Source organism: Anomalospiza imberbis, chromosome 6 (assembly GCF_031753505.1).
Source record: "Anomalospiza imberbis isolate Cuckoo-Finch-1a 21T00152 chromosome 6, ASM3175350v1, whole genome shotgun sequence".
In the NCBI taxonomy this organism is placed as follows: Eukaryota; Metazoa; Chordata; class Aves; order Passeriformes; family Viduidae; genus Anomalospiza; species Anomalospiza imberbis.
The window spans coordinates 5,199,102-5,223,494 of NC_089686.1; the positions used below are offsets into that span (position 1 = coordinate 5,199,102).

Consider the following 24,393-nt stretch of genomic DNA (forward strand, 5'->3'; position numbering starts at 1 on the left):
TTTTTTAAAAACCATATTCAAATAAAGATTTAATGTGGAAACCTGTTTCCTGATGTAAAGGTGAATAGTTTAGCTGTGCAGGATAAATATTTAAGAGTAGCATATCTCTTTCCAGTAAAAACACTCTGGGCAGAGACTTCCTTTTGGTGGTAAAACGAGGCTGTTATTTTTTATGCCACTGACCTGATTCCAGAACAGTATTAAAAATAGTGAAGGTGGCAGATCCTGACACGGGAGGCAGCCAGGTGGAAGGGGCAGAGCTGTGAAAGGTGAGGGCTGTGAGGGTGATGGACACCGACCCACTTGTTGTCTTCTCACTCTTCAACAGCTGCCAGCATCACACGCTGTGGTGGGATTGTGTGGATTGCAAATGGCCCATAAAATGAATTTCCAGTTAGAATCGCCTAATTATCAAGCTCGTGGTTATTAATTGAAGGCCCATATGGGTGTGAGTTTCTGCACAGCTTCTCTGCCGCGCTGCGGCTCCAGTCAGTTGTTAAAGGCTTTGTGGGAGCTGCATTTCCACAGTGGGCGATGAGCCCCCAGAAATCAGGTGTTGTTCCTGTCCTTCCGTGATCTTTTGGAGTTGGAAAGGGCAGTTTCTGAGCAGCCTGCACTGAGATGCACACCAGTGAGCCTAAGCAAAGGGCTGGAGGTGGCTGCAGGAATCCCCATACACGTAAAAAGCAGCAAAGACCTGACTCCTCACAGCTGAGTCACTGTTACGGCTCCGAATAACAGTCGTTAGTCACTCTTTGATTATGAGGATTTTCATATTCACTGGGTGCCACATAGTATTTATTCAAACACCTCTCCCAAGCATCCTGCAAGATATCATTAGGTAGGCGTTGCTGAGTGATGCAGGGCTGTGATGACTGAATGTGTTAGAGCTGAGGCATGATGAAATGTGCTGTGTGAGACTTAGAAGCATTTCGGCACCTTTTTTGGATGTGTTTGCACGTTGTCATGTGCCAGCACCTACCTAATATGTTCTTCTGTTTTGTCCCTTCTTGCTCCTGCTTAGCCTTCAGCTTGGTTTTGATTTTTTTGTCTCGGTTAATAAATCTTCACATTTGCACAAGTTGTCTTTTTAGGGTATGGGCATTTTGAAAGTTTCAGTAAATATTTTTTTGAGGACCTAAGTGTAGATGTGTGTGGCTGGTGCTTTCAGGCCTGGTTATCAGATTCACGTGGCCAGAGAGTGGGGTCACAGTGGAAGCAGTTTCCTGTGCTCTCTCAAACCCTCACCACAGAGGTAAATACTCATCAAGTGACCCTTGTCCTCCCCCACACTCCCAGATTTACTTTTCCAATGGGCTGAATTTCAGCCGGCTCCCTGTGTGGGTGTCATCCTGTTGGTCACCTTTAGACTTTCAAAAAAGCGTTCAAGGCCAGGTTGTATGGGACCCTGAGCAACCTGGTTTAGAGGGTGGGGAATGTTGGAACTAGATGATTTTTAAGGTCTGTCCCAACCCAAACCATTCTGTGATTTCTATGAACTGGGGCTGAAGCAGAGCTTGGGTGTTTGACTGGCTCATAGCCTGAGGAGACAGCGGGGAAGTGCAGTTTTGATTTTGAGGCATGGAAGGGTGACAAGGCTTGCCCGAGGCTGGGGTGGAGGTTGATTGCTTGATAGGAATCTCTGACCTCCCAAACTGTAAGGACATGGGAATGTTTGAGCATGGCACTCGTTGGAGTAGTCCCCAGCCCAGGTTCTCCTCCCTGGGTGCCGGAGGATGAGATGCGTCTTGCACTGAGCTCAGGTTTTCCCAGTCCTCTCTTTTCCCCCAGTCACTCTTGTAGCAGCATGGGTTTTTCTGTTGTAAAGATGTCCAAATCTGCTTCCAGAACTCCACCACCATCATGGTGGTTTGAAGATCTGGGGCAAAAAGGCCAGGGAAGAGGCAAAGCCTCCTCAATGAATGTGTAATAGAAAAAAAACTCTGCAACACCTTTCATTTTGAGGAGTAATTTCAACAAGAAGAGAAATCAATACCTGCAGTGCATAGATAAGCCTTTCTGAGATGTTTGGGACTGCTAGCAGCCCTCTGTCACTGGCTGTTGTGCTGGAGGGCCCTTAGGTTTGGGTTACAAGAGAGCTGAAAGCTCCTTCCTTGGCTACTGGGTACAGTATGAGCTTGAATTGTATCAGCTGAATTTCTTGGTGGCCTGTGGGCTTGCTGATGCAGGCACCCATCTTTTGCCAGAGGCATCTTGCTCAGCTTTCCCCAAATGAGGCTTTGACTGGGGTACAGAAGCTGCCAGATTTAGCTGATCAGTGTTATTGTTCAGGCAGAGAAGCTTTAACAGCTCTCCATATGGGTTTTTTTTTTTTGGTTGCTGGAATTAAATGTGTAATTTTTAATGGGGATCCTCTTACTTAAATCCACAGTCTGGGTGGGATGAGTTGGCTTGAAGCCATGGCAGGGCTTTCGTGTGACCTTCTGCAGCCTCTCACTGCTGCCCCCAAACCCCTCCAGCACGAGGATTATCATCAGTGGTGGTGATTTTAAGAGACACCCATGCTTCTAAGATCGATGTTGGCTTTAGCAACGAGCCTCCCAGCCCTGCCTGAATGTTTTATTTAGCTCCCTCATAAAAGCTTTGACCTACATCGAGCACCAGGAAGCGATGAGGCTTTGATAATACTCGGGCATCCCGGCGGAGGGCACGCTGCTAACCGAGCTTCCAAAGCAAAAATGGATGTGTACTTGAAAACGTTAGATAAACCAATAAAGGCTTCAGTCAGTAAACAGCTTTATCTCTGCCAGGCAGTGCGTGATCCAGTTTTGATGGAGAGGATGTACCTCTTTATGAACCGTAGGTATTAGGAAAAGAGCTTTCTTTCTATTTTTAGCTGTAGGAAAACAAAGCAAAAGCCAAACACCACAGTTTTTGATGATATGAGGGTGTCAGCAATGGAAATGGGCTGGACCACTCGGGGTGAGGTGCTCCAGTGAAGTAATGATGATAAAAAAGAAAGGTCCTGTTTGAATTTTTCTTTGCTGTGTGTGTCTTAGATGACACCTGAACTGTCAGTGTGAGTCTTGTGGGCATCCGTGGTGGCTTCATGGGTGTCCTTTCCAAAACACTTACAGCCTTTAAAAGCAATGAAGGAGATGTCTGGGAGGGACAAGGCAGAGAAGTTTGTAGCCCAGAGTCAGGAGAGGTCAGCAAGAGCAGGATGAGAATTGGCATCATTGCCCTGACAAATCGAGAGTCCCGGGGTGATGCTGTGGGGTCACTGCTGCACTGTGGTGTGACCCCACATTGATTTTCACTGCTTGTCTGGGGGGTTGTGTCTGTGCCATCACCTGTTTGTGTGCTCATGGTGCATGTTTTGTGTTTCTTTTCCCCTGTCCAGGATGAGCTTGACCTCACGGACAAGCACAGAGAGGCCATGTTTGCGCTGCCGGCGGAGAAGAAGTGGCAGATCTACTGCAGCAAGAAAAAAGTAAGAGACTTATTGGGTGCTGAGCCTCTTCCCTCTCCTGCAGGATGGGGAGGAGTTGGGGGGAAGGACACAGCTCTCTTGGGATGCCAGGTGGTATTTGGGGTGTCACAGAAATGTCAGGAACTCCTGTTCCTGGAGTGACCTTGGGAAAAGAAAGTCTTTGGTCCCCAGCCCATTCAGGCTGGAGGGAGTGTCCCCACAACCCACATGAGTGTCCCCACCCCCATGCTCATCCCTGCCAGCACATCAGGGCCACGTGGAACTCTGTGGGCACTGAGGTTGGCCTTGCAGGGGTGAGGGGCTGCTCACCATCTCCTTAGAGCCCCTCCCAGTACCTAAAGGGGGCTTATCAAACAGATCAGGACAGACTTTACAGTAGGGGCTGTTGCAGTAGGACAAGGGGTAATAATTTTAAACTGGAAGTTTATTTAGGTTAGATTAAAGGAAGAAGGTTTTTACAGTGAGGCTATTGAAACACTGGCACAGGTTGCCCAGAGAAGCTGTGGATGCCCCATCCCTGGAATTTTTTCAGGCCAGGTTGGATGGGGTTTGGAGCAACTGGTGGCAGGTTTTCCTGGTGACAGCAGGGGCATTGGAACCAGCTGATCTTTAAGGTTCCTGCCAACCCAAACCATTTGAGGGTTCTGTGATTCCATTCCCTGATTTGCCACTGTGCCCCTCACCTGGCTGCAGGGGGTGGCTGGGCAGTGCTGGCAGTCCCTGGCCCCACTCAGAGGGTGCTCACTGCTGTAAATGTCTCTTTTCTCCTGCTGTAGCAATGGCACCAGATTTTCCATCCACATTTTAGGCCAAGAGCAGGCTTACCTTGCTCATGTAGGATTAAGTTTTAAGCCTCTCATAAATACCCCTGAAATCCCTGTATTATTGTTAGACAGAGGCCTGCCATGCCCGAGATTTAAATGGGAGGGGAGAAGGGATGTGGACAAATTACAGGCACTGGTCTGGATCAACAGGAGAATGGGCAGGGGATGCTCACTCGTCACTCCCTGGTGGATAAGCAGGGCCTTGCCCTGGTGTGTCTGGATAATGGGAGAGTTAAATCAAGCAAAGCTGTGTAATTATTACTGTGAGTGCAGATTATGTGCTATCTAATCTCCTGAGGAAGGGTTTAGATGGAGCTGATGGTGGCTCTTTCCCTTTCCAGAACCTCCTTGCTCTCATGGCTTTTTGAAGGCTGGGCTGTGAAACTCCTTGCTCATGGGAGGAAGGAGCCCCAGAAGTGCCTGTGGCATCCTCTGAGGTTCTGGGAGCAGGCATCCATGTGAGGCTGGATCCTGGCTGCTGGTCTCCTCTGGTCCTCATTCCTCTGGTTCCCAGCCACTCCTTCCCTACTTATGATGCCATCACAGTGAGCTGCAGAGCATATGTGCCACTGCTTGCTCTGGTGGAGACAAATGCTTTTCTCCTGCTTTTTAATTAAAAATGAGTGGGACCATATCAATAAAGGCTCCAGCCATGGAGGAAATCAGCAATTACATGGGCTGGAGAACATGTCTGTGCTTAGCAGGCTCTAGGCTGTCCTGCCCTGTGTGATGATGACTGGTGAGCAGCACAAACACTGGTGGATATCCCGGCAGCTCGTGGTAAATCTTACTTGTGCTCCTGTGTATTTATAAGGCCAGGTCACCTTCATGGTGGCGTGACATCGAGAAGAGGGGCTGGACTTCTCCAGCTGAGAGCAGGGTCTGCTTTCTGGGCTGGGCAGCAGAGCTGGGGATAGGACAGTGCTCCTGCCTCCCTGGCTTGGCTGCACCCTGAGTGGCAGCAGTTTGGGGAGTGCAGAATGTGCCCAAAGCCTGTGTTTAACAACAAGTTGTTGTTTGAGATGCTTGTAACACCCAGTTTTACCTGATAGGTCCCAGTGGGCTGACAAAAGTGGACATCAGTCTCAGGCAGCTGCCTGACTTCTCAACAATCCAGAATTGTCCCCTGAGCAGTTTTTGCTCTTTACTCTGCTGCCAGTCTTGGCTGGCGCTTCTGCTTTGCTCTCAGCATCACCCACCACACTCAGCTCTCCAGAGCACATCCCAGATGTTGTTATTTTATATATTCCCATGATGGGCAAGATTTCATAAAAGGGAACCAAAAATGAGACATTTCTTGCTGGGTTGTCCTGGAAAGAGACCTGACAGCACCTGGCCTTGGCAGCACCTGTTGGGAGGAAATAGGGGATATCCAGCTGTTGCCCAGGCATGTTTCTTTCCCTGAAATATTTCCCCCTTGCCTGCAGCCCTATATCCTGCTTTCTCTGCCCTTCTAGCAGCTGGTTTTATCCCAGCCCATAGTACTGGCTTGGCATGGTGGAGGCTTTGTCCTCCCTGATTCTCCATCCGTGGAGACAGTGGGTTTGATCCCATCCTTGGGGATTGCACTGCATGAACTCCTCGTGGTCCCAGCCCTCCTGCATCACCCTGTGTCACTCAGGGGACAGAGAGACAAAAAGCATCTTGTGATGGGGCTGGCCAGTTCTGTCAGCAGCAGTCCAAGGAGGAACTGAAGTCTGCACTAAATCCAGCAGCCGTGCAGTACTGGGGTCAGGAGAGAGATTTAAAGATGATTCTGTGAAGTTGTCAGCCCCTCTGTGGCTGGGGTAAAGCAGGGAAATGCAAAGGCAGAGATGCAGCGACAGTGGGATGAAATCTGCTTTTAGCAGTGGTATTTCTGGACCATGACTCGTTTCATAGCTCATCCCAAAATACTTCACTCCCTGCTGGCCCCGCTCTCCAGGAGAGGATATTGCTCGGAAGTGCAGGGAGGAAGCAGGAGGGTTTCCAGATTTGCTGTTTCTTTGGCTGTAGGTTTGCCTCAGTGGAAGAATGTGACTCAGGATGGCCTTTTTCCAGAGGCCGTGCTCCAGAGGGAGTTAATGATTAACCCTTCGTGCTTAGTCTGCAGGACCTGTTTAACCACAGGAGATTGGGCTCCTGACAGCCCATGTAGCTCGTGTCAAGCTGTTAAAGCAGCTCAAAGGGTGGCTTTTATGAGCTTCAAAATATAGGTGGGTACAGGGTGTTGGAAGCTCAGAATAAATGACCAGGTGGGAGGGATGGGTAGCGAAAAGCAGCTAATGTGAATGCAGGGTCTGGCTCTGCCCCTCTCCCTTTGGGTCCAGCTGAGCATTTCTAAAGCTGGAGTAGAGGAAGAACGACCTGCAGGGATGCCAGGTGGTGCTGAGCTCTGTAAGCTTGTGTTGAAAACCCCGTGGCATCACTAACCCTGGGTGCATCACTCTAAGTGGTGTGAAGCAAACCTTGTATCTAAAATTTCCTCAGGGGTCAGATAAAAACCAGCATCCTTTTGCACTAGAAAGAGGCAGCGGTGGTGATTTTTCAGGGGAAATATGTAATAAATGAGTGATGTCTCTCCAATAATCCTCTATTTCCCAGGCAGACAGCCTCTTTCCCCTCCAACTGCTCCTTCCACCCACTCCCTCCAGAGAGCTTTGCTTTCCAGCTCGTTCTTCCACTTGTCCTGCTCAGTCCTGCAGCTCCTTCGTGGGGCTTGCCTTCCATTTCCTTCATTTAAAAAACATCAATTCCCCATATTTTTGCTGCAGTAGCAGAACTAAGAGCAAAAGCTGACAAAGGTGGCATGCAGGGGAGGGGAGGATAAAATAGCTCGGCATTTTGCCACGCTCCAGGGTCACCTGGGATGGATGAGAAGGATTTCATGACCTCTGAACATCCAGATATACCTGCTGTTATTGCAGCAGCAGGTTGAAATACCATCTCAGGTGTCATTTGCTCAGGCTGACCGAGAGAAACGGCCTGTTTGCATGGCTGGGGGTGTTTCTCACTGGGAAATGTTTATAGTTTTTATCTTTCAAGGTAATTCCCCTTTTAGTTCCAATCACAACACACTTTTGTTTAAGCAAGGTTTTTCTCGCTCACTGGCCAAAAACTGCATCTGTTAGCAATCTTTTTGGATTTTGAAGCAAAGCTTTTCAAACAATGAACCAGCTGACTGCAAAAGGCATCTGGTCATGCTATATTTGCTTATGGGGAGCATAATTCCTAAACCCTGGGAAAAGCGTACGAGGGCACGTGTGTGTTTGTGGAGGAGAGGGTATAGCAAGTGTTAGCATATGGAAAACCAGAGCAGGCTGGGCTGGGCTGGTTCAGACCCTGAGATCCCAGCTTGGGGAGAGGCTGATGAAATTCCAGCCCTTTGCAGCATGGCTCCATGGGGAAGCAGCTTTATTGAATCGTTTAGGTGCTGTTCCAGGGACACCTGGAGGGATGAGGGAGCCTTGGGGGGCTGTGGTGGGCCCAAACCTCCACCAGCACACGCCTGGCAAAGGCTGGGCCGTGTTGGTGGAGCTGGGCTGGATTTAAACATCTCATACAGGCTACAGACCCCCTTGGCTTTAAAACCCATCCATGCCACAGCCTGCTTCCTCTCTGACCTTGCAAACAGCATCCAGGTGGATCACCCAGAGCAGTCAGGGAGGGAGGGGTTGCCAAAATGCAGCGAGCTGCCAGCTGCTGCCAGTTTTCCCTTGCTCTGCTGTTATGGAACAGCAAGGAGGGGTGGGGAACACTGTGCAGAATAAAAGTTATGTCAGGACAATGTGTAAAAATGAAGGGGGTGTTTCTGTTTTTGCAGCTGGTGCCAATTGAAGAGGGTTTTTTTCATCCCTTCCTGTGACTTTCCTAGGGAGTTCTCCTGGGGCAGACCAGCCTTGCAGATGGTGCCAAGAGGGAGCTGAACCACCAAAATTATGGGATTGTTAAGGTTGGAAAGACCTCTGAGATCACTGAATCCAGCCATTAACCCAGTGCTGCCGTGTTCACCCTTAAACCATGGCCCCAAGTGCCACATCCCCACTTTTTGGAACACTTCAGGAATGGTGATTCCACCACTCCCTGGGCAGCCTGTTCCAGTGCCTGACCACATTTTCAGTGAAGAAATTATTCCAGACATCCAATCCAAGCCTCCCCTGGCACAACCCGAGGCCATTTCCTTTCCTCCTACCACTTGGTACCTTGGAGAAAAGCCACAGCTGTTGTCACTGAAGGGCTCTCTGGGGCTTGCATGGAGCTGGCTGCTGTGAGCCAGCCCTTTCCTTCCAGCCTTGTAGGACATCAGATGGGTGGGGAGCTCAGCCAGCCACCATCAGTCCTCCCAAAGCAGCTCCAGATCCAGCTATCCCAAAGCACCACCATGGGCTCTGAGTGTAGGGAAGCAGGCTGCTGGATCAGATGTGACATCACCTGCAGACTGAGGATCTGTAAGATGTTGCCAGAAGCTTATTTAGGAAGCAAAGCGAGTGTGACAAAGCACTGAGGAGCATCATAGGTGTCTTTCTCCCCAGCACCGTGGGTACATGCTGTGAGGTTGCACTGCTCCCAGCAGCTGCATTCCTGCAGGTCAGGGCAGCAGGAGCTTCTTGGGATGCACCTCCCAGATGCAAATAGGTTGAGACCAGCCTTGAAATTGCTTTGAGCCACCACTGCCTGAGCCCCCACCTCCTCAGTCCAGTGGTCATGGGGAAGAGAAGGAATTCTGGCTGTGGGAGCTGCTGACACTCCGAGGGGGAGGCACAAAGGCTGTGGAAGTGTCAGACTCATAACCAAGACATGACAGGGCTGGGGAGTGTGGAATCTCTCTGGGAAGAGCAAAGGGATGGCTGGAGCTGGCAGATTGGTGACCCTCACTTGAGAAAGCTCCTGCTAATGGCTGGGCACTGCTTTCCCTGGGTGCTGAGGAGGGGAGGGAGCTCGTTTATGGGGTTCACATCACAGCAGCCCCTGCCACCATGGAACAGAACAGCATCCATCAGCCCCCTGCAGAGAAGCCAGGGCTAAGGGACAGCAGAGGCTGTGACATGAGAGGGTGACATGGTGACACCAGGGCCGCAGCTGATGGGATTTGTGTTTTTGCCAGGTCCCTGGAATGGAGAAGTAGGTGAGGGACGCAGGTGGAACAAAGCAGGGGATGGAGCAAGGTCTGCCCTTGTCTGTGCAACTTTGGCATGTCCTTAATTTTTGCAGCTGAGCACGTGTGGTGGCACATCAGGGCCTGGAGGACAGCGAGGGATGCTGATGTGCAATTAAAGCCATCAGTGTGTCTCTAACAGAGCAGCTCAGTCTGGGTTCCAGCAGGGTTCAGATCAGCCCTCACTTCTTTGCTGCTTGAGAGCACACACAGCAGACTCAGCCCAGAGAATAAGAAACTGGGAGATGTTCAGTGATGCAGTGGAACATCCTGGAGACACTCACGTTGGAGGTGCTCAGCTCTGTGTCTGGGCATCCCTCCCTGAAGGCAGGCTGCAAAACCACACCCCCAAAACCCACCCTGCATGCTGGGAAACCATTTTCACACTCAACTTTTCAAACCCTGATGCTGGAGAGGTTCCTCCCTCCTCCTGGTGCTGAGCAGAGCCTTGTGACTCACTTCCCTCCGGGCTGTCGCTTTGTCAGGAGATTTCTTTACCACCAGGAATACGCCAAAGGACACTTATCAATGTGCTGTAGACCATTAGCCCCAGTAATTACCACTGAGCAACATCCTGCAGCGAGCTGAGGGGAGGGAAACCTGTGCCCTGATCTTTGCCTGCTTTATTGTGCAGTCCCCCTTTGCCTGGGAAGCTGCTTTCCAACGAGCCTGCCCAGCTGCTCATAGGAATTAATGAGGTTCTGCTGCACTTAATTGAGAGCACTCTCTAAATTGGGGGTTTCAGGGAGGAAATGCAAGAGCCCGAGGGAGCCGAGCAAAGGGAAATATTTATAATGCAGCACGTTAATTATAAATGAGCAGTTTAGCCAATTTTGTTGTTCAGCCTCCCCTCCACCCCCTGGAGACCTTTATTTGCTCCACCGCTTCTTTTCAACCCTAAATGAGCAGCAGGTCCACATCCCTGCCTGCCTCACAGGTGCTCACAGCACGTGGGAAGGTCCTGGGATGTGGGATGACCCAGCCCTGCTGCTTTCCCTCCCCATTCCTCAGCACAGATCTCACTCCCTGCCCAGGTCTCGTGGCTGGGCACATCTGGACACCTCCTGCTGCTGTGCTGTGGTGGGCACCTTGCCACTCTTCCCAGCTGGTGTCTCTGGTGGGAAAGAGATGCTCCTTATAAGAGGGGCAGTGGGAAAGACCTTCTCTGACACCTCCAGGAGCTGACGGGACCATGTTCAAGGCACCTGTGAGTGTCCCAGCTCTGCAGTCCCCTGGAGTACATTTGCATGCTGGACTCTAAAGTGGGGCAGGAAAGCTGGGAAATCGGAATGCCCACAAGCTTTGTGCAGAGCCTTCCCCTGGCAGGGCACAGGCAGCTCGGAGGAGGGGGTTGGCACAAGTGCCCAGGGCTCAGCTGAGGAGCTGAAAGCCCTGACGGCCGTGTCAGACAGAATTGACACCAAGCAGACAGCTGGCCTGAGCCTCAGCCCAGCTGCTTGGCACCTCTGAGGGACTGTGGGGTCAGGAAAAGTGTTAGAGCAAAGGGCAGAGGTTTCCAGGCCTCTTGGTGCTCTCAAACTTGTGTTGTCCCTGCCTTGGAACCAGGCACAGCGGAAGGAAGGGTCAGGTCTGGAGGCACAGGCTGTTCTGCCCAGGGGCAAACTGAGTCTCGTCCAAATTACCTGTCCTTGACTCTGCTTGTCCTCATCTTGGCACGCTGCAGCTCGGGAAGTTTGGATGCACAAAAGTTTTCCACAGAAGCCTCCTGAGCCACGGTAGATATTTGGGACTCTGCTCCTCGGGCTTGCTGAAAGCAGCCGCGGTTGTCTGCGAGCACCGACCTGGGGGCAGAGAGATCATCCAGCTCCCACCATCCTAGGTGTTTGTGGTGTGGGATGAGGTTTTCAAACATCTCTTAAAGTTAGGGAAGGGGCAGAGCCGTGCAGCCAGTCAGGCTGTGATCAGAAGGTGGTTGCTGATGGAAAATGTTTGGGATTTTGTAGTATTTGTTCACTCCAGCCTAGACCTGTGTGGCATTTCTGCTGTGAAATCCTCTTCTTTTAATATACCTATGTCTTTAGGAAAATAAAATGGGGGGAAAGGTTAATTATGAAGTATTCCTTCAAATTCTGCCTCCATGCAGCCCCTGGGAATGTGCAGCACTAGTTGTCTGAGCTGGGCTCAGAGGGCCTTCAATCGTGTCCTACAAGAACAAGGTAGAACCTGAAAACCCCTCATGAGCCCTGAGAGATGCAAGACATTGTGGACCAGGATGGCCAGATGAGGCTCTGCATCACTCAGTGTCGCAGATCATGGGCCCAGGGGTGACATCCTTTAAGAGGTGACATTGCCAGATGCATGTTCCCTCCCAGGGACTTATGAAGTCCCCAGAGGAACTGTTGTGCCTGGGGTCTCTCTTAGGATGTTGATAAGTCATGGTTCTGCTCCAGGAGTGCAGCCTAGATCACGTCACATTTAAACATTCTTCATTGCTGGTAAACATTTTCCCCCCTGAGCATATTGGAGGCTGTGCAGCCAAAGCTTCAAGGGCACTGTAGAGTGCCCTTGAAACAAGAGAGATTTGGATTTAAAATTTCAGTGTGGTTTCCCTGAAGCTGATAATCACAAGACTGATGCAGTATCAGTGGGGCAGTGTTTGGTCACAGGCAGGTGGTGTAATTGTATTTATGGCAGTTCAATAAGCCAGGTAATGTTTGTATCGCTGGAGTCAGGGGTAAGCTCAGAATGTAGAAAGTCACACTTATATTAATATAAAGTCATGCAAGAGCTCAGGGGTGCTTCAGAAATGGTTGGTCATGAAGGGCAGGGAATATTAATACTATTTTTTACTAATCTGGCTTTGTTTCACTTTTTTTATCCCCTACCCAGGACCAGGAAGAAAATAAAGGAGCCACCAGCTGGCCAGAGTTCTACATCGATCAGCTGAATTCAATGGCTGCTGTGAGTATTCCCCCAGAGCCCTGGTGCCTCTGAACCCGGTGTGGGGCAGCAGCAGGGTGGGGACAGTCTGCCAGCACTGTGCCTGGGAGGGTGGCAGTGTCACCTGTTAGACCAAGAGGTACAGCTGCAAAATGGAGACGTTCCTACGGCACCTGGGGCGTCCGTGCAATCACAGGACCACGGATGGGGTTTGGCTGGGGAGGAACCTTAAAGGACATCAATTCCAACCCCCTTCCACCAGACCAGGTTGCTCCAAGCCCCGTCCAGCCTGGCCTTGAGCACTGCCAGGGATGGGGCAGAGGGATGAGCAGGGGCTGTGAGCCAGGGGGGGAGTGTGCTGCTTCCCTCTGGGAAGGCAGGAACACCCAGTGCTGGCCATGGGCTGCCAGCCAGGCAGAGCCCTGAGCCTGAGCAGAGCTTGTGATCAAAGCCTGCCAGATGCCTGGAGGGTGGCTTTGATCTCCCTGACGTGCTGCTGAAGAGGAGCTGGGTTAAATGGAGGGGTCAGTACAGCTCCTCATATCTGCTGGGACCCTTTCTGCTTTGGATTAGCCTCAGCCAGGGCTGGCAGGGCTCACCCTGACACCTCTGGGGGCCCAGCACTGTTGGGTGGTGCAGGAACCACTCAGGGAGCTGCTTTAGCTGTAGCTGTGCCTCATGCATGCCCAGGGAGCAGGCAGCCCTGGTGCAGGAGTCAAATCCCAGCCCCAGCCCCAGCGGGAAAGCAAAATCCAGTGTGGGAGCGGCATCCTGTGCACACAGCCACTGTCCCCAACTGAGATGCACACTGCTGGGTTGCACTGGGAGACTTGGATTGGCTGTTCACCATCCCCATGACCTACTCTGGATGATCTCCAATGCCTAATACCTTTTTTTGGATGTCTTTTTTTACATTGTGGTGCCCAAAACTGCCCCAAAAACACAAGGTGAGGCTGCACCGTGCAGAGCAGAGCAGGAGTTGTTGTGGGGGGCTTGGAGGCAGTGCCTTCATCCCTCTGCCCCCAGTCCAGGCTGTCTCCTTGCAGACCATGGAGCGGTTTTCCTCACTGCTCCTTTTCCCAAGTTCTGGGATTGCCATAAGGATTCTAGACTTCCAGGAGGGGTTTAGGATCCCCATGGCTTGGCACAGTGGGTGGTGGGCACTGCCACTCCTCGGGCACACAGGGAGATTCCCCTTCTGATTTCTGCCTTCCTCCTTCACAGAGAAAATCACTGATCGCCTTGGAAAAAGAAGATGAGGAGGAGAGAAATAAAACAATTGAAAGTTTGAAGACTGCACTGCGGACAAAACCAATGAGGCAATTCCCTTCCCCTTCCCCTTCCCCTTCCCCTTCCCCTTCCCCTTCCCCTTCCCCTTCCCTTCATTGCTGCTGTTGTGGCTTTGGATTTGAGTTCTCTGGCAGAGCAGGGGGTTAAACAGGAATATAAATGGGAGCTGTACAGGGTGAGAGAGGCAGGGACTCTGAGGCACTAATTGCCTTGTTTTTGTTTCACCAACTGCTTTTTTGATGTCACAATTTGTCATTTTGTTCCTTTTTCTTGGTCCTTTTAGTGACCAAGACCTCCCTGTCTGTTCAGGGAAATCAGGCAACTTTTTTATTTTTCCAAACTTTCCTTTGTACTGAACACAAGGTAAAAATTCCTTAAAGGTTTTTTTTTTTTTTTTCAAGAAAACAACAATTTTTATTGGTCAGCTAGGACCTTTGTTTCAACTTCAATTCCTCTTGCACTTTAAAATGGAATAAAGTCACATGAATCTTCAGGCTTTTATGAAATAGAAAACAGTTTTTGATGGGAGGATAAATGAAGGCTAGGATGCTTCTGAATGTCTGGAGCTTTTCCTAATTTTGTTTTCTCTGGAGTCTGCATGCACCCTTCTGCAGCACTTAAAGTGCCTCTGATTGACATCTTCTGATGGGAATATGTTCCATTGGGAAGTGCCTGATTTGTTTTGGTTATGGAAGAAACAAATCCATTATTGCTTGCAAATACCTTCACCTCTTCTTACCATCAACCTGTGGTTGATGGTAAGAAACTCTCAGGGTCCAGGGTGAGCACCTGATTTTTGTGACACCTGGACCTTGTGGGTGCTGGCCCCTGCAGTGAACAGGGCTGGTTGCCAGCCATGAAACTTGATAAAATCCTTAAAAGTTTGAGTGTTTTTTGAGGGATGCAGCAGGTTCCGTAGAAGATTCTACCTGTTGGACCTATTTTTGCACCCAGGGAAGTGAACACCAACTTTTCTATTGACTTTGGCTGGAAGAAGAGCAGGCTTTGAAGCAGAGAAAGCAGTTTTCCCCAAGCCTGCAATTACCCCTTTCGTTGCTGCCCATCAGCATGGCTTGTTTGGAATTAAAATCATCCCAGTGCTGGGATGTTCTTGGCTCGTTTGCTTTCTGAGCCCATGCCTTTTACCAAACCAGAGGACACCCAGCCTGGATGGCACTGGGCATGGGGGCCCTAAAATGCCTCAGCAGTGTGCACTGTTGTGTCTGCCAGCTCTAGTGAATCTGCCTGGGGCACTGCCCTGTGTTTGCTGTCTGCTCTCTGTTCAGTGGCATTGCAAGTCATCATAAAAATCAGAAATCCCTTAAAACTGGGGAGCTGTGCCTGAGGGAGAAGAAGGGTGAGGCAGGAGAGGTAGCAGAAGGCAGAAAGGCTGACATTGAGGTGTCTGCAGCTGATGAGGAGGTGACTTCAGGGCTTGGGATCTTCTTCCAGTTCAAAACTGGTCTCAAGACTCAGGCTGGTATTTTTGCAGTGTGATTGCAAGCTTCCAACCTCCATCCCGAGACTTGTGTTGATGGCTGGGTTAGCTGGTTCTCTTTTGAAATATCCTCACTCTGAAGAGCCTTGTGCTGGTAGCATAGGCAACCATGCACCAATTAAATTGATTTTTACAGCCCCATCCCTGTGTCTGGGCCACAATTCTGTGTCTGGACAATTTCAAGGGAATTGGATATTAGGAAGAAGTTGGATATTAGGAAGAAGTTGGATATTAGGAGGGAAGTTGGATATTAGGAAGAAGTTTTTTTGCGGAAAGGATGATAAAGTTCTGGGATGGCCTTACCCGGGGAGGTGATGGAGTCACCATCCCTGAATGTGTTTAAAAAAAGATTGGAGGTGACACTGGGTGCCAGGGTTGAGTTGAGGTGTTAGGGAAGGGGTTGGACTTGATGATCTTGAAGGTCTCTTCCAACCCAGTGATTCTGAGTCCTTCAGGCTTTCTGGTATCCATGAAGAAGTATACAGGAGGTTCTAGGTGTACATCAACAGACTCTGTTTGAGGGTAAGGCAGACTTTCGGCATTTAAAGTGAAAATCCCCTTTTTTCTGGCAGGTTTGTGACCCGGTTCATCGACCTGGATGGCTTATCATGTATCCTCAACTTCCTCAAAAGCATGGACTATGAGACAGCAGAGTCTCGAATACATACCTCGCTCATTGGATGTATAAAAGCACTAATGAACAACTCCCTGGGCCGGGCCCACGTCCTGGCCCACCTGGAGAGCATTAATGTAATTGCTCAGAGTCTGAGCACGGAGAATATTAAGACAAAGGTGGCAGTGCTGGAAATCATGGGCGCCGTGTGCCTGGTTCCCGGGGGCCACAAGAAGGTACTGGAGGCCATGCTGCACTACCAGAAATATGCCAGTGAAAGGACTCGTTTTCAGGTATGTGGGTGTAGTGGTTTTGGTTGGTTAATTTGAGATTTTTACTAATTTTAAGGATTTTTTTTTTGGGGGGTTAATGTTGTTGTTTAGTTAATGTGTTGGTTAGTTATTAGTGTGTTTACTTCTTGTTGTGAGAAAGAATTAGGAGGAAGGTAAAGCAGGTTTAAAACTTTAAAAGGGTATGAAGAAAATTTTATTAGTAGTAATTAAAAGGAAAAAAATAGTAGGAATTAAAATAAACTCTTCAGAACACTTCTCTTCACTCCACAACCTGTTTTATTCTTATTGATAATGTAAAGAACCAAAACCTAAAATTTCTAGTTTATTATTTCTAAAATAGTTTTTTTTTTCAGTTTATGTAGGGAGAGAAGTATTTTTTGTTAATGTTATGGAGACTTTTTTATAAGAGGGAAAAAAACAGTTCTTTTGTGGTTTCTGATTTCTTCACTGATGGCAGCTGCTTGTTATCATGAAGTCCCTCCTGTCTTCTACAAGTTTTACAGTTTGTTGATAGGTTATGTTGATTTATGGGGTATTGTTTTAAAGATGAGTCGTTTAAAGGTAAAAATTTTCATTATTTATTTCTAAAATTATCTTCATCCTTGGGAATGAAAAGTTTTACATCACTTCCCTAGATTTCCTCCATTCCAAACCACAACAGTGGGTCTCCTCTCACCCCTCAGCCCTTGAAATTCAGCATTCCTGTCCCTTTCTCCTCCTGAATATCTAAGTGGCACCTCAGCCCTTGAAATTCAGCATTCCTGTCCCTTTCTCCTCCTGAATATCTAAGTGGCAGCTTGCAAATGTTTTGTTATGGCTGTTTGCAAGTTGAAAAATCCAGAATTACCCCAGAGCTGTGTCTGATGGGGATTGAGGAGGGAGGAAACAGTTATTTAGGGTGATACCCACCCAAAAAAAAAGGCTTGCTTGTTCAGGGTCACTGGGATCACAGCTCTGCAAGGCTGCAGCATACCTGGATGAGCTGGTGTTGGCCCAAATGGGTGCTGGGGTGGCCAGCAGCTGATGGTGCATCGCCTCGTGGGAGCATCCCGAGGAGTTGCTCCTGCCCTGGCTGTTGGTGCAGCACTGGGGCTGTCACAGGGCACTGAACTGACACCATGTGTTTGGCAGACGCTGATCAACGACTTGGACAGGAGCACGGGCCGGTACCGAGATGAAGTGAGCCTCAAGACAGCCATCATGTCCTTCATCAACGCCGTCCTGAGTCAGGGGGCAGGCGTGGTGAGCACCAGGGCTCTGGGACAGGGAGGCCTTGGGGTGTGTGTGGGGTGTTTATTGCAGTGAACTTTCTGAGGATGTGCACCTTGCTGTGCTGAGCCCACAACTGTCCCTTGCAGGAAAGCCTGGATTTCAGACTCCATCTGAGATATGAATTCCTCATGCTCGGCATCCAGCCAGTCATTGATAAACTAAGGCAACATGAAAATTCAACCCTTGACCGGTGAGTAATGACCCCCAGCACACTTGTGATTTTTTGTCTGCTGTCCTTGCTTCAGGTTTTGGCCTTTGGGGAAATCACATGGCTCTAGAGTCACACCTCTTGTAGAAATTCCTTGCTGTCTCCAGAGAGGGAGAAAAAAATTCCAACACGGTTTTTCTGCATACTGATGTAGGACTGAGCTGGGGAGGATGCGCCATCAGGGGTTCAGGGGATGTTGTCAGCCCTCATCTACCTCTTGTCATCCCAAAAGGCTCCTTGCACATCCTGCAGTGACTAGGAAGTCGGGGCTGAAGGTCCACTTGGTGTTTCAAGTCCACTGACAGACCAGTTGCCTGTAATTTAGTGATTGTCACATTTATATCTGCTTTTAACAGGTTGTTCTGGTTTGGTTTTTTTTTTCCCTCTTTCTTTCCTCAGGCACTTAGATTTCTTCGAAATGCTTAGGAATGAAGATGAACTGGAGTTTGCCAAAAGATTTGAGCTGGTGAGTACGAATGCTGCTGGTACAGACACTGGCACCCAGTGTCACAGTTAGTTCTAAAGGAGTGGTCAAAGGGACAAAGAGTGGTCTTCTGGATAAAATGTGGGGCTTGGAAATCTTTCCTGTTGCCCTGTCCTAGAGCCTGCTTTAGCCCTTTTGTGCTTTGCCTGCCCAACAGCTCCGTTTGCCCCTCGCAGGGCAGTGGGGCCAGTTTGTCTGTCAGTTTTGGGGTGGGGGTGGCTCGTGGGGTGTGGAGCTGAGACTTGGGGAACAGGAGATGCTGTTGTGGGTGCAGTGGCCTGACCTTGCCTGGCTCCTTGCCCACAGGTCCACATTGACACCAAAAGTGCAACTCAGATGTTCGAGCTGACGAGGAAGAGGCTGACGCACAGCGAGGCGTACCCGCACTTTATGTCCATCCTGCACCACTGTCTCCAGATGCCTTGTGAGTCCCAGGAGAGGCCAGGCAACCCACGGCTTGCTGGAGGCTTGGCAGCCCAGCCCTCCTCCCTTGCAGCGTCACAGGCTCCCCTGTGCTCACGTCAGTCTCCCCCCTTCCTTCCCTGCAGACAAAAGAAGCGGCAACACTGTCCAGTACTGGCTGCTGCTCGACAGGATCGTGCAGCAGATTGTCATCCAGAGTGACAAAGGGCAGGACCCCGACGCCACTCCCCTGGAAAACTTCAACATTAAAAATGTTGTACGAATGTAAGTGCTCAAGTGTCACCGTTCCTTGCTCGTTGCTGTCACACAGAGATGTTCCTGCCCCACAAGCCAGCATCCCTGGAGCTGTTGGCTTCCCAGGACTCACCCCACCTTAGCAATAAAGCTCATCCTTTTTGTTAGACAGCATTTGCAAGTAATATTTGAGATTTAGGAGTTTTTTGCGTGCTCTCTGATAGATTTTACATAAGCCTGCTGGGGGGAGACACAGCAGAGCTATTAGGTGTACCACTTTGGGAGACTTAAATCCCACTTCCTCAGTCGTGTTCCTTGCTGGTGATGGTCTCCTGTTTGCTTTAGTAGGATTGTCTCATGTGCTACATCTCTTCTCCTTTTAGGTTAGTCAATGAAAATGAAGTGAAACAGTGGAAAGAGCAAGCAGAGAAAATGAGAAAAGGTGGGTGATGGAGAAATACACAGTGTCAACGCTACCCTGGGCTAAAGAGTTAACACACACATGTATTTGTATGTTTGTTTACACATGTATCTGCAGGCTTTATTGAAGGGCTCAGATAGTATCATGCCATGGAACTGACATGGGAAATGGGCAAAGCAAATAATATTTTTTTCATGGAGAGGCTCCAAATGGGGTATTGAGGCACAGCACAGGCTCCCTTTTGCCAGCTGCAGCTTCTCTGCAGGGCAGTGTGGGGTTCAGCCCCCCATGGGCTGCTGTTGGCAAAAAGGAGTGTTTGTCACCCACGAGTGGTCACCTGGGGCTGTTTCAGAGCACACAGAGCTGCAGCAGAAGCTGGAGAAGAAGGAACGGGAGTGTGACGCCAAGGCCCAGGAGAAGGAGGAGATGATGCAGACGCTGAACAAGATGAAGGAGAAGCTGGAGAAGGAGTCCAGCGAGCACAAGCAGGTCAAGCAGCAAGTGGCAGATCTCACAGCACAGCTCCACGAGATGAGCAGGGTGAGACCTCAAACCTGCTCCTGTTGTGGGCCCAGTCTGTAACCCCCTGCATGTGCTGGGGGGGTGATTCCAGGAGGTTGAGCTGCATGGGGGACTGAGAAAGAGGCTTGTTGGAAGAGTCACCAAGGTGTCAGTCCCTAGTGATGGGGTGATTTTGCCTCTCAGCTGCATTGAGCCTCAGTCAGGAGTGTTGAAGTCTTTGACTGCTTCCTTTGTTTCCTAAAATTTAACCAGATGAATTAAAAATCAGCATGGGGGTATTGCTTAGGTGGTGTTCCCCAGCTCCATATGACCAGTCCCCGTTCCTCTTTCTCTCCCAGAGGGCGATCTGTGCTGCCAGTCCTGGAGGACCTCCCATGCCACCAGGAGCACCTGGTGGCCCTTCACCTTCTCCAACTCCCGGCTCTCTTCTTCCCCCTCCGCCACCCCCACCGCTCCCAGGGGTATGTCCCCCACCGCCTCCCCCACCGCCTCCTCCAGGTGGTCCCCCCCCTCCCCCTGGCCCCCCACCCCTGGGTGGGCTGATGCCTCCCCTTGGACCACCTCCGGGCATGGCCTTCAAGAAGAAGAGCATCCCTCAGCCGACGAACGCCCTCAAGTCTTTCAACTGGTCCAAGCTTCCAGAGGTAAGCTGGGCAATAATTTGGGCAGTGAGACTGGAGGAGCTGGATGGCGATGTTAGGGCAGTGGGTGGGGACCCCAACCTGCAATGCTCCCACTGTCTTGCAGAACAAGCTGGCAGGCACCGTGTGGACCAACATAGATGACACAAAAGTGTTCAAAATCCTGGACCTTGAAGACCTGGAAAGGACGTTCTCGGCCTACCAAAGACAGCAGGTAACAGCTGGCCCGGGGTGGGCACGCCTGGGCAAGGTGCCACCATTGTGGGATCACATGGTTTCACTTGTGGTCTCAAATCACATCTCCCATCTTTATTTCATACCAAAGCCATGTTTGCCAGATCGACTTCATCTGCTTTGTCCTCTCATCCATGTGCCAGAGCCTTGGCGTTGAGGCGGCCGTTCACGGCTCACTGTGCCTGCTTCCACCCCTGCCCACACGCCTGATCACTTGCACCCTGAAGATGGATCACCAAAAACACACACACAAAAAAAAGAGACAGGGAATGCTATGAAAATAACCCCCAGATGTGGCCACAGTTGGGTAATATTTTTGGATTGCCCTTAACAGCAACTGCTCCATGTGTCTGTATTGGGTGGAAAATTTCTATCCCTCTCTGGCCAAGAAGGACTAAGTTTTGCCCACATCTACCATGGGTGGGTCTCTTCTTTTATTTTTGTAGTGAGCCAAGAGCAAAATGTGAGCTTTGAACAAATATCCCAAACCAAAATAATGTCATTGCAGGCAAAAGTCTCTGCTTTTTAATCTCCTGCTCAAGCTCTATAGCTCCAGTTTGGAAGGCATCAAAGCACACGAAGAAAATTAGATACTTATTTTACCCCAGGCAGGATGAAAATGGGCAAAAGCAATGAGTGTTTCAAGAAGGCAAGAGAAAAAGCAAGGAGAGAGGCTGAAAAAAGATGTTCACCTGCTGCACACCTGGCTGTGCTCCTAGGAGGAGAGAGCAGCTTGTCTGCTTCGTGCCAGGCTCAGTCAGAGGGACAGTGCCAGGAAGGAGTGGACCAGACCCATAAACTCATTAGGCAGTGTGAGAGTTTAATCTGTTCCAGAGGCTAATTGAGGGAAAGATCAGGGTGGATTAGAGCAGGGCAAGTACCAAGAGTAACCCACCAGAAGTACGTGCTGCCTGCCCCAGTGTTTTGGGAATAGGTGACCACAGCATTTCTCTTTCCCCTGGCATTTTTTGAGCTTGACTCATGCCTACTGGAGGGCACGTCTGAGGACAAGGAATGGAAATGGAGAGGAGCAAGAATAGAAACCTGAGTGTCAGCAGGATGGTTTGCCCTCGGGCTCGCCTGCCCGAGCCCATGAGTCACCTGGTGTGATGCGGATTATTGCCGGGCAGGAATTTAAAAATAATTTGGCTTGGCTGAGGTCCTGCTGGGTGAAGTGGCTGGTTAGGTTTGGGGCCAGGAGGAGCAGGGAGATGGTGCAAGGAGAGCTGTGACATCCCAGATGGGATGAGGACCAAAAGGGAGCTGAATGGAGGGGCCAGGGGCTGGGGTGGGACTGGCAGAAGGTGCTGTGAGAGCATCTGAAAGGCAGATGGGACAGACAAGGCAAAATCCCACCTGTGAGATGCTGCTGGGGCTGGAGCTGCCCTTGGGGACGTGATGCACAAGTTCCTTGTGGTTCACCTTGTGGTTCATTGTGTGTGAGTGGAGCCATGGGACACATCTCGCTGGGCCTGAGGGATGTGTTTGTCTGGCTGGGAATCCCCAGGGTGCTCCCAGCGGTAGTCCCACGATGGAGAGGGGGTGCATGGCTCTGCAGCCAGCAGCAGTGCAGGCACCAGTGTGTGGGGTTAGATGTGCTCCATGAGATCAGGAGAAGTGGAAGTGTTCCAGGCTGGATGGGGCTCTGAGCAGCCTGGTCGAGCAGAATGTTCCCTGCCCATGGCAGGGGGGTTGGACTAGAGGACCTTTAAAGTCCCTTCAGCCCAAACCATTCTGTGGTTCTGTAACACATGCAAACCACGGGGCACTGTGTACATGGTGGGGGGCTGGGGGAGTGAACAGCCTGTCCCTGAGGCACAATGAACTAATAATGGTTTCATAACTCACAGCATTTTCAAGCTCTAGCAAAACTTGGTTTCTGTCACGAAGGAGCAAGGGAGGAGCAGGGTTTTCTCCTCCCTGTTCCCTGTCTTGAGCCACTTGCTCAGTGATCATGTCTCTCTTTTGTCCTGAGTCACAATATCCACAGGGCATGGGGCATCAGGGGCTGCCTGTCTGCCCATGCCCCCAAACAAAGCAGGGCTCTGAAAATGCATGGTCAGCTGGTGCATGCCATTGGCCCTGCCCCAGCAGGACTCGGGGACAGCAGGCAGAGGGGTGAGCAGTGCACAGAACTCTCTGACCCCCCCAGGGTGGCTGCTGTGGGGCTGCCTTTGCTGGGATTTGTCTGGTTTTGTTGCCAGAGCGCCTGGGAATCCCTGAGTGCTGCACAGACCCGAGGCTTAATGATGTACTTAATTTTAAGCATCTCTTCAAATGTTTTTCCCACATCACAGGCTGGGATGTAAATGCGGGCTATTAAGTGAGCTTTGCAGCTTTTGGGAAGGGCCCTTTCCATGTGGGGAGGACAGGAGCCCTCTGGGCTTCCTGGGGATCAGCCTGGGAGCATCCCTGCCTCACAATGCATGAAGCTGTTAGGAGAGCCTGTAGCCTCCCAGCCGAGGCTCTGCAGATGTCTCTGTCCCCAGAGGAGGTCTCAGCCCTGCAGCTGTACAGAATACCAGCATTTACAGAAAAGCCAGCGGGAGCTTTTGGCTGTGACATGAGAACTGGCAGTAGCTGTGTAAGGCTGTGCATGTAGTGATGGAGAAAGGCAAGTCCAGGACCATCAGGGCTTAAACTACACAGGGGTTTGTGCCTCTGTTAGGGATGCCTTGAGAGTCTTCATGGGGGCAGAGGCTGGGAGTGATGTTGATAAGTAGCAGTGACACAGCCAGGGCAGTTCTGGCAGGTCCTGCAGCAGTGAGTGATGTAAAAGAGTCAGGGCCAAGTGGAAAAAATATGTGTTGTTGAACCAGGGGCTTAGCAGTGAGCTGGGAAAGAATTCATCTCCCAAAAAAGGATGAAGGAGGTAAAGCCTCCAGCTCCTCCGTGCAAGGAAGAGTGACCTGCACAGGGGCCAGGGACAGCAGGGCTGGGAATTGTTTGTGGGGATGGTGACAGCACATTTAAAGCTGCTCCTCCTTACCCCATCCTGCAGCAGAGGCTGGATCACGGTTCCTGCGAGGGAGAGGGGCAGGGATGAGACTGGTTTGAGGCAGAGAGGGAGGGGTTTTGTAGTGAATCTTTTCTCTACCTTAATGCATGAGGAGCCCTCCCTCTCCCAGACTGCAAAGAAAGCCACCATGTCCTCCCTCTCCAGCAGCCTGGAGCAAGTCTGAGCATCGTGGGGCAGGGTTGAAATGGAAGGAAGAACTCCTAATTAGGAACCAGTTTAATGAAGATAAAGATACCCATTGGAGCTTGTGGGTGTGCTTTGTGCCTTTCCCACAAAGGAAACTTCTGAGAACAGATTGATTAGTGAAACACTGCTCCTTAGCCTTAGCTGAACCAGAGACTTGTAGCCACAAGACTCTTGATCAGCAGAGCTCAGCCAAGTGGATGGGGAAGGAAAACTCCTGTGTGTGTGTGTGTGCACACGTGTGTGGTGCCAGCTTTACTGCACCTGCTTCCAGTGTGCTGGGGAGAGCCCAGCAGGACAGCCGGGTCTGGGGAGGGGCATGGTGCTGCTGGGCACTGGGGTGGCACTTGGCCAGGCTGCAGAGCCCTGGAGAAGCAGGGAGGAGGAGGAGGATGAGAACTCGAGGGGAAGCGTGTTGCCCTGGCAAATGGTAAAGTTTTGCTGCGGCCAGATTTGCTGCGGGATGCGCCTCTCGTTATTTCCACTTAAAAGCCCTGTTTTTCCTGGCAGTCACGTTGGCATTTCAGTCCCTCAGATGTGCAAGAACCAGCAGTTTTCCTCCCGGCACGGCAGGCTGAGCAGTGCTGTGCCTTTGGGCCAGTAGCAGGGCTTGGCCAGCATCCTCCCACCTCATCCCATGTCCCCTCCTCACCCCTGTGCACAATGTACCTTGGCCTGATCTGTTCATGGAGCCTCCTCTTCCACCATCTCTCCCCTTCTGCACATCCTGTGACCCACATTTTCA

The 24,393-nt window shown here is 50.6% G+C and overlaps 1 protein-coding gene across 1 annotated transcript in view; it reads left to right on the top strand.

The window, feature by feature from the left end:
• The window catches only part of DAAM1 (dishevelled associated activator of morphogenesis 1), a 90,655-nt gene that overhangs the window by 48,027 nt on the left and 18,235 nt on the right, over positions 1-24,393 (top strand). Inside the window, exons 4-16 of the mRNA XM_068192114.1 lie at positions 3,365-3,454; positions 12,263-12,334; positions 13,538-13,632; positions 15,674-16,007; positions 17,139-17,249; positions 17,366-17,469; positions 17,887-17,953; positions 18,278-18,395; positions 18,520-18,658; positions 19,012-19,070; positions 19,402-19,589; positions 19,910-20,215; positions 20,319-20,426. Of these exons, the coding sequence (XP_068048215.1) occupies positions 3,365-3,454; positions 12,263-12,334; positions 13,538-13,632; positions 15,674-16,007; positions 17,139-17,249; positions 17,366-17,469; positions 17,887-17,953; positions 18,278-18,395; positions 18,520-18,658; positions 19,012-19,070; positions 19,402-19,589; positions 19,910-20,215; positions 20,319-20,426 (1,791 nt within the window). The remainder of the gene's footprint in view (positions 1-3,364; positions 3,455-12,262; positions 12,335-13,537; positions 13,633-15,673; positions 16,008-17,138; positions 17,250-17,365; positions 17,470-17,886; positions 17,954-18,277; positions 18,396-18,519; positions 18,659-19,011; positions 19,071-19,401; positions 19,590-19,909; positions 20,216-20,318; positions 20,427-24,393) is intronic.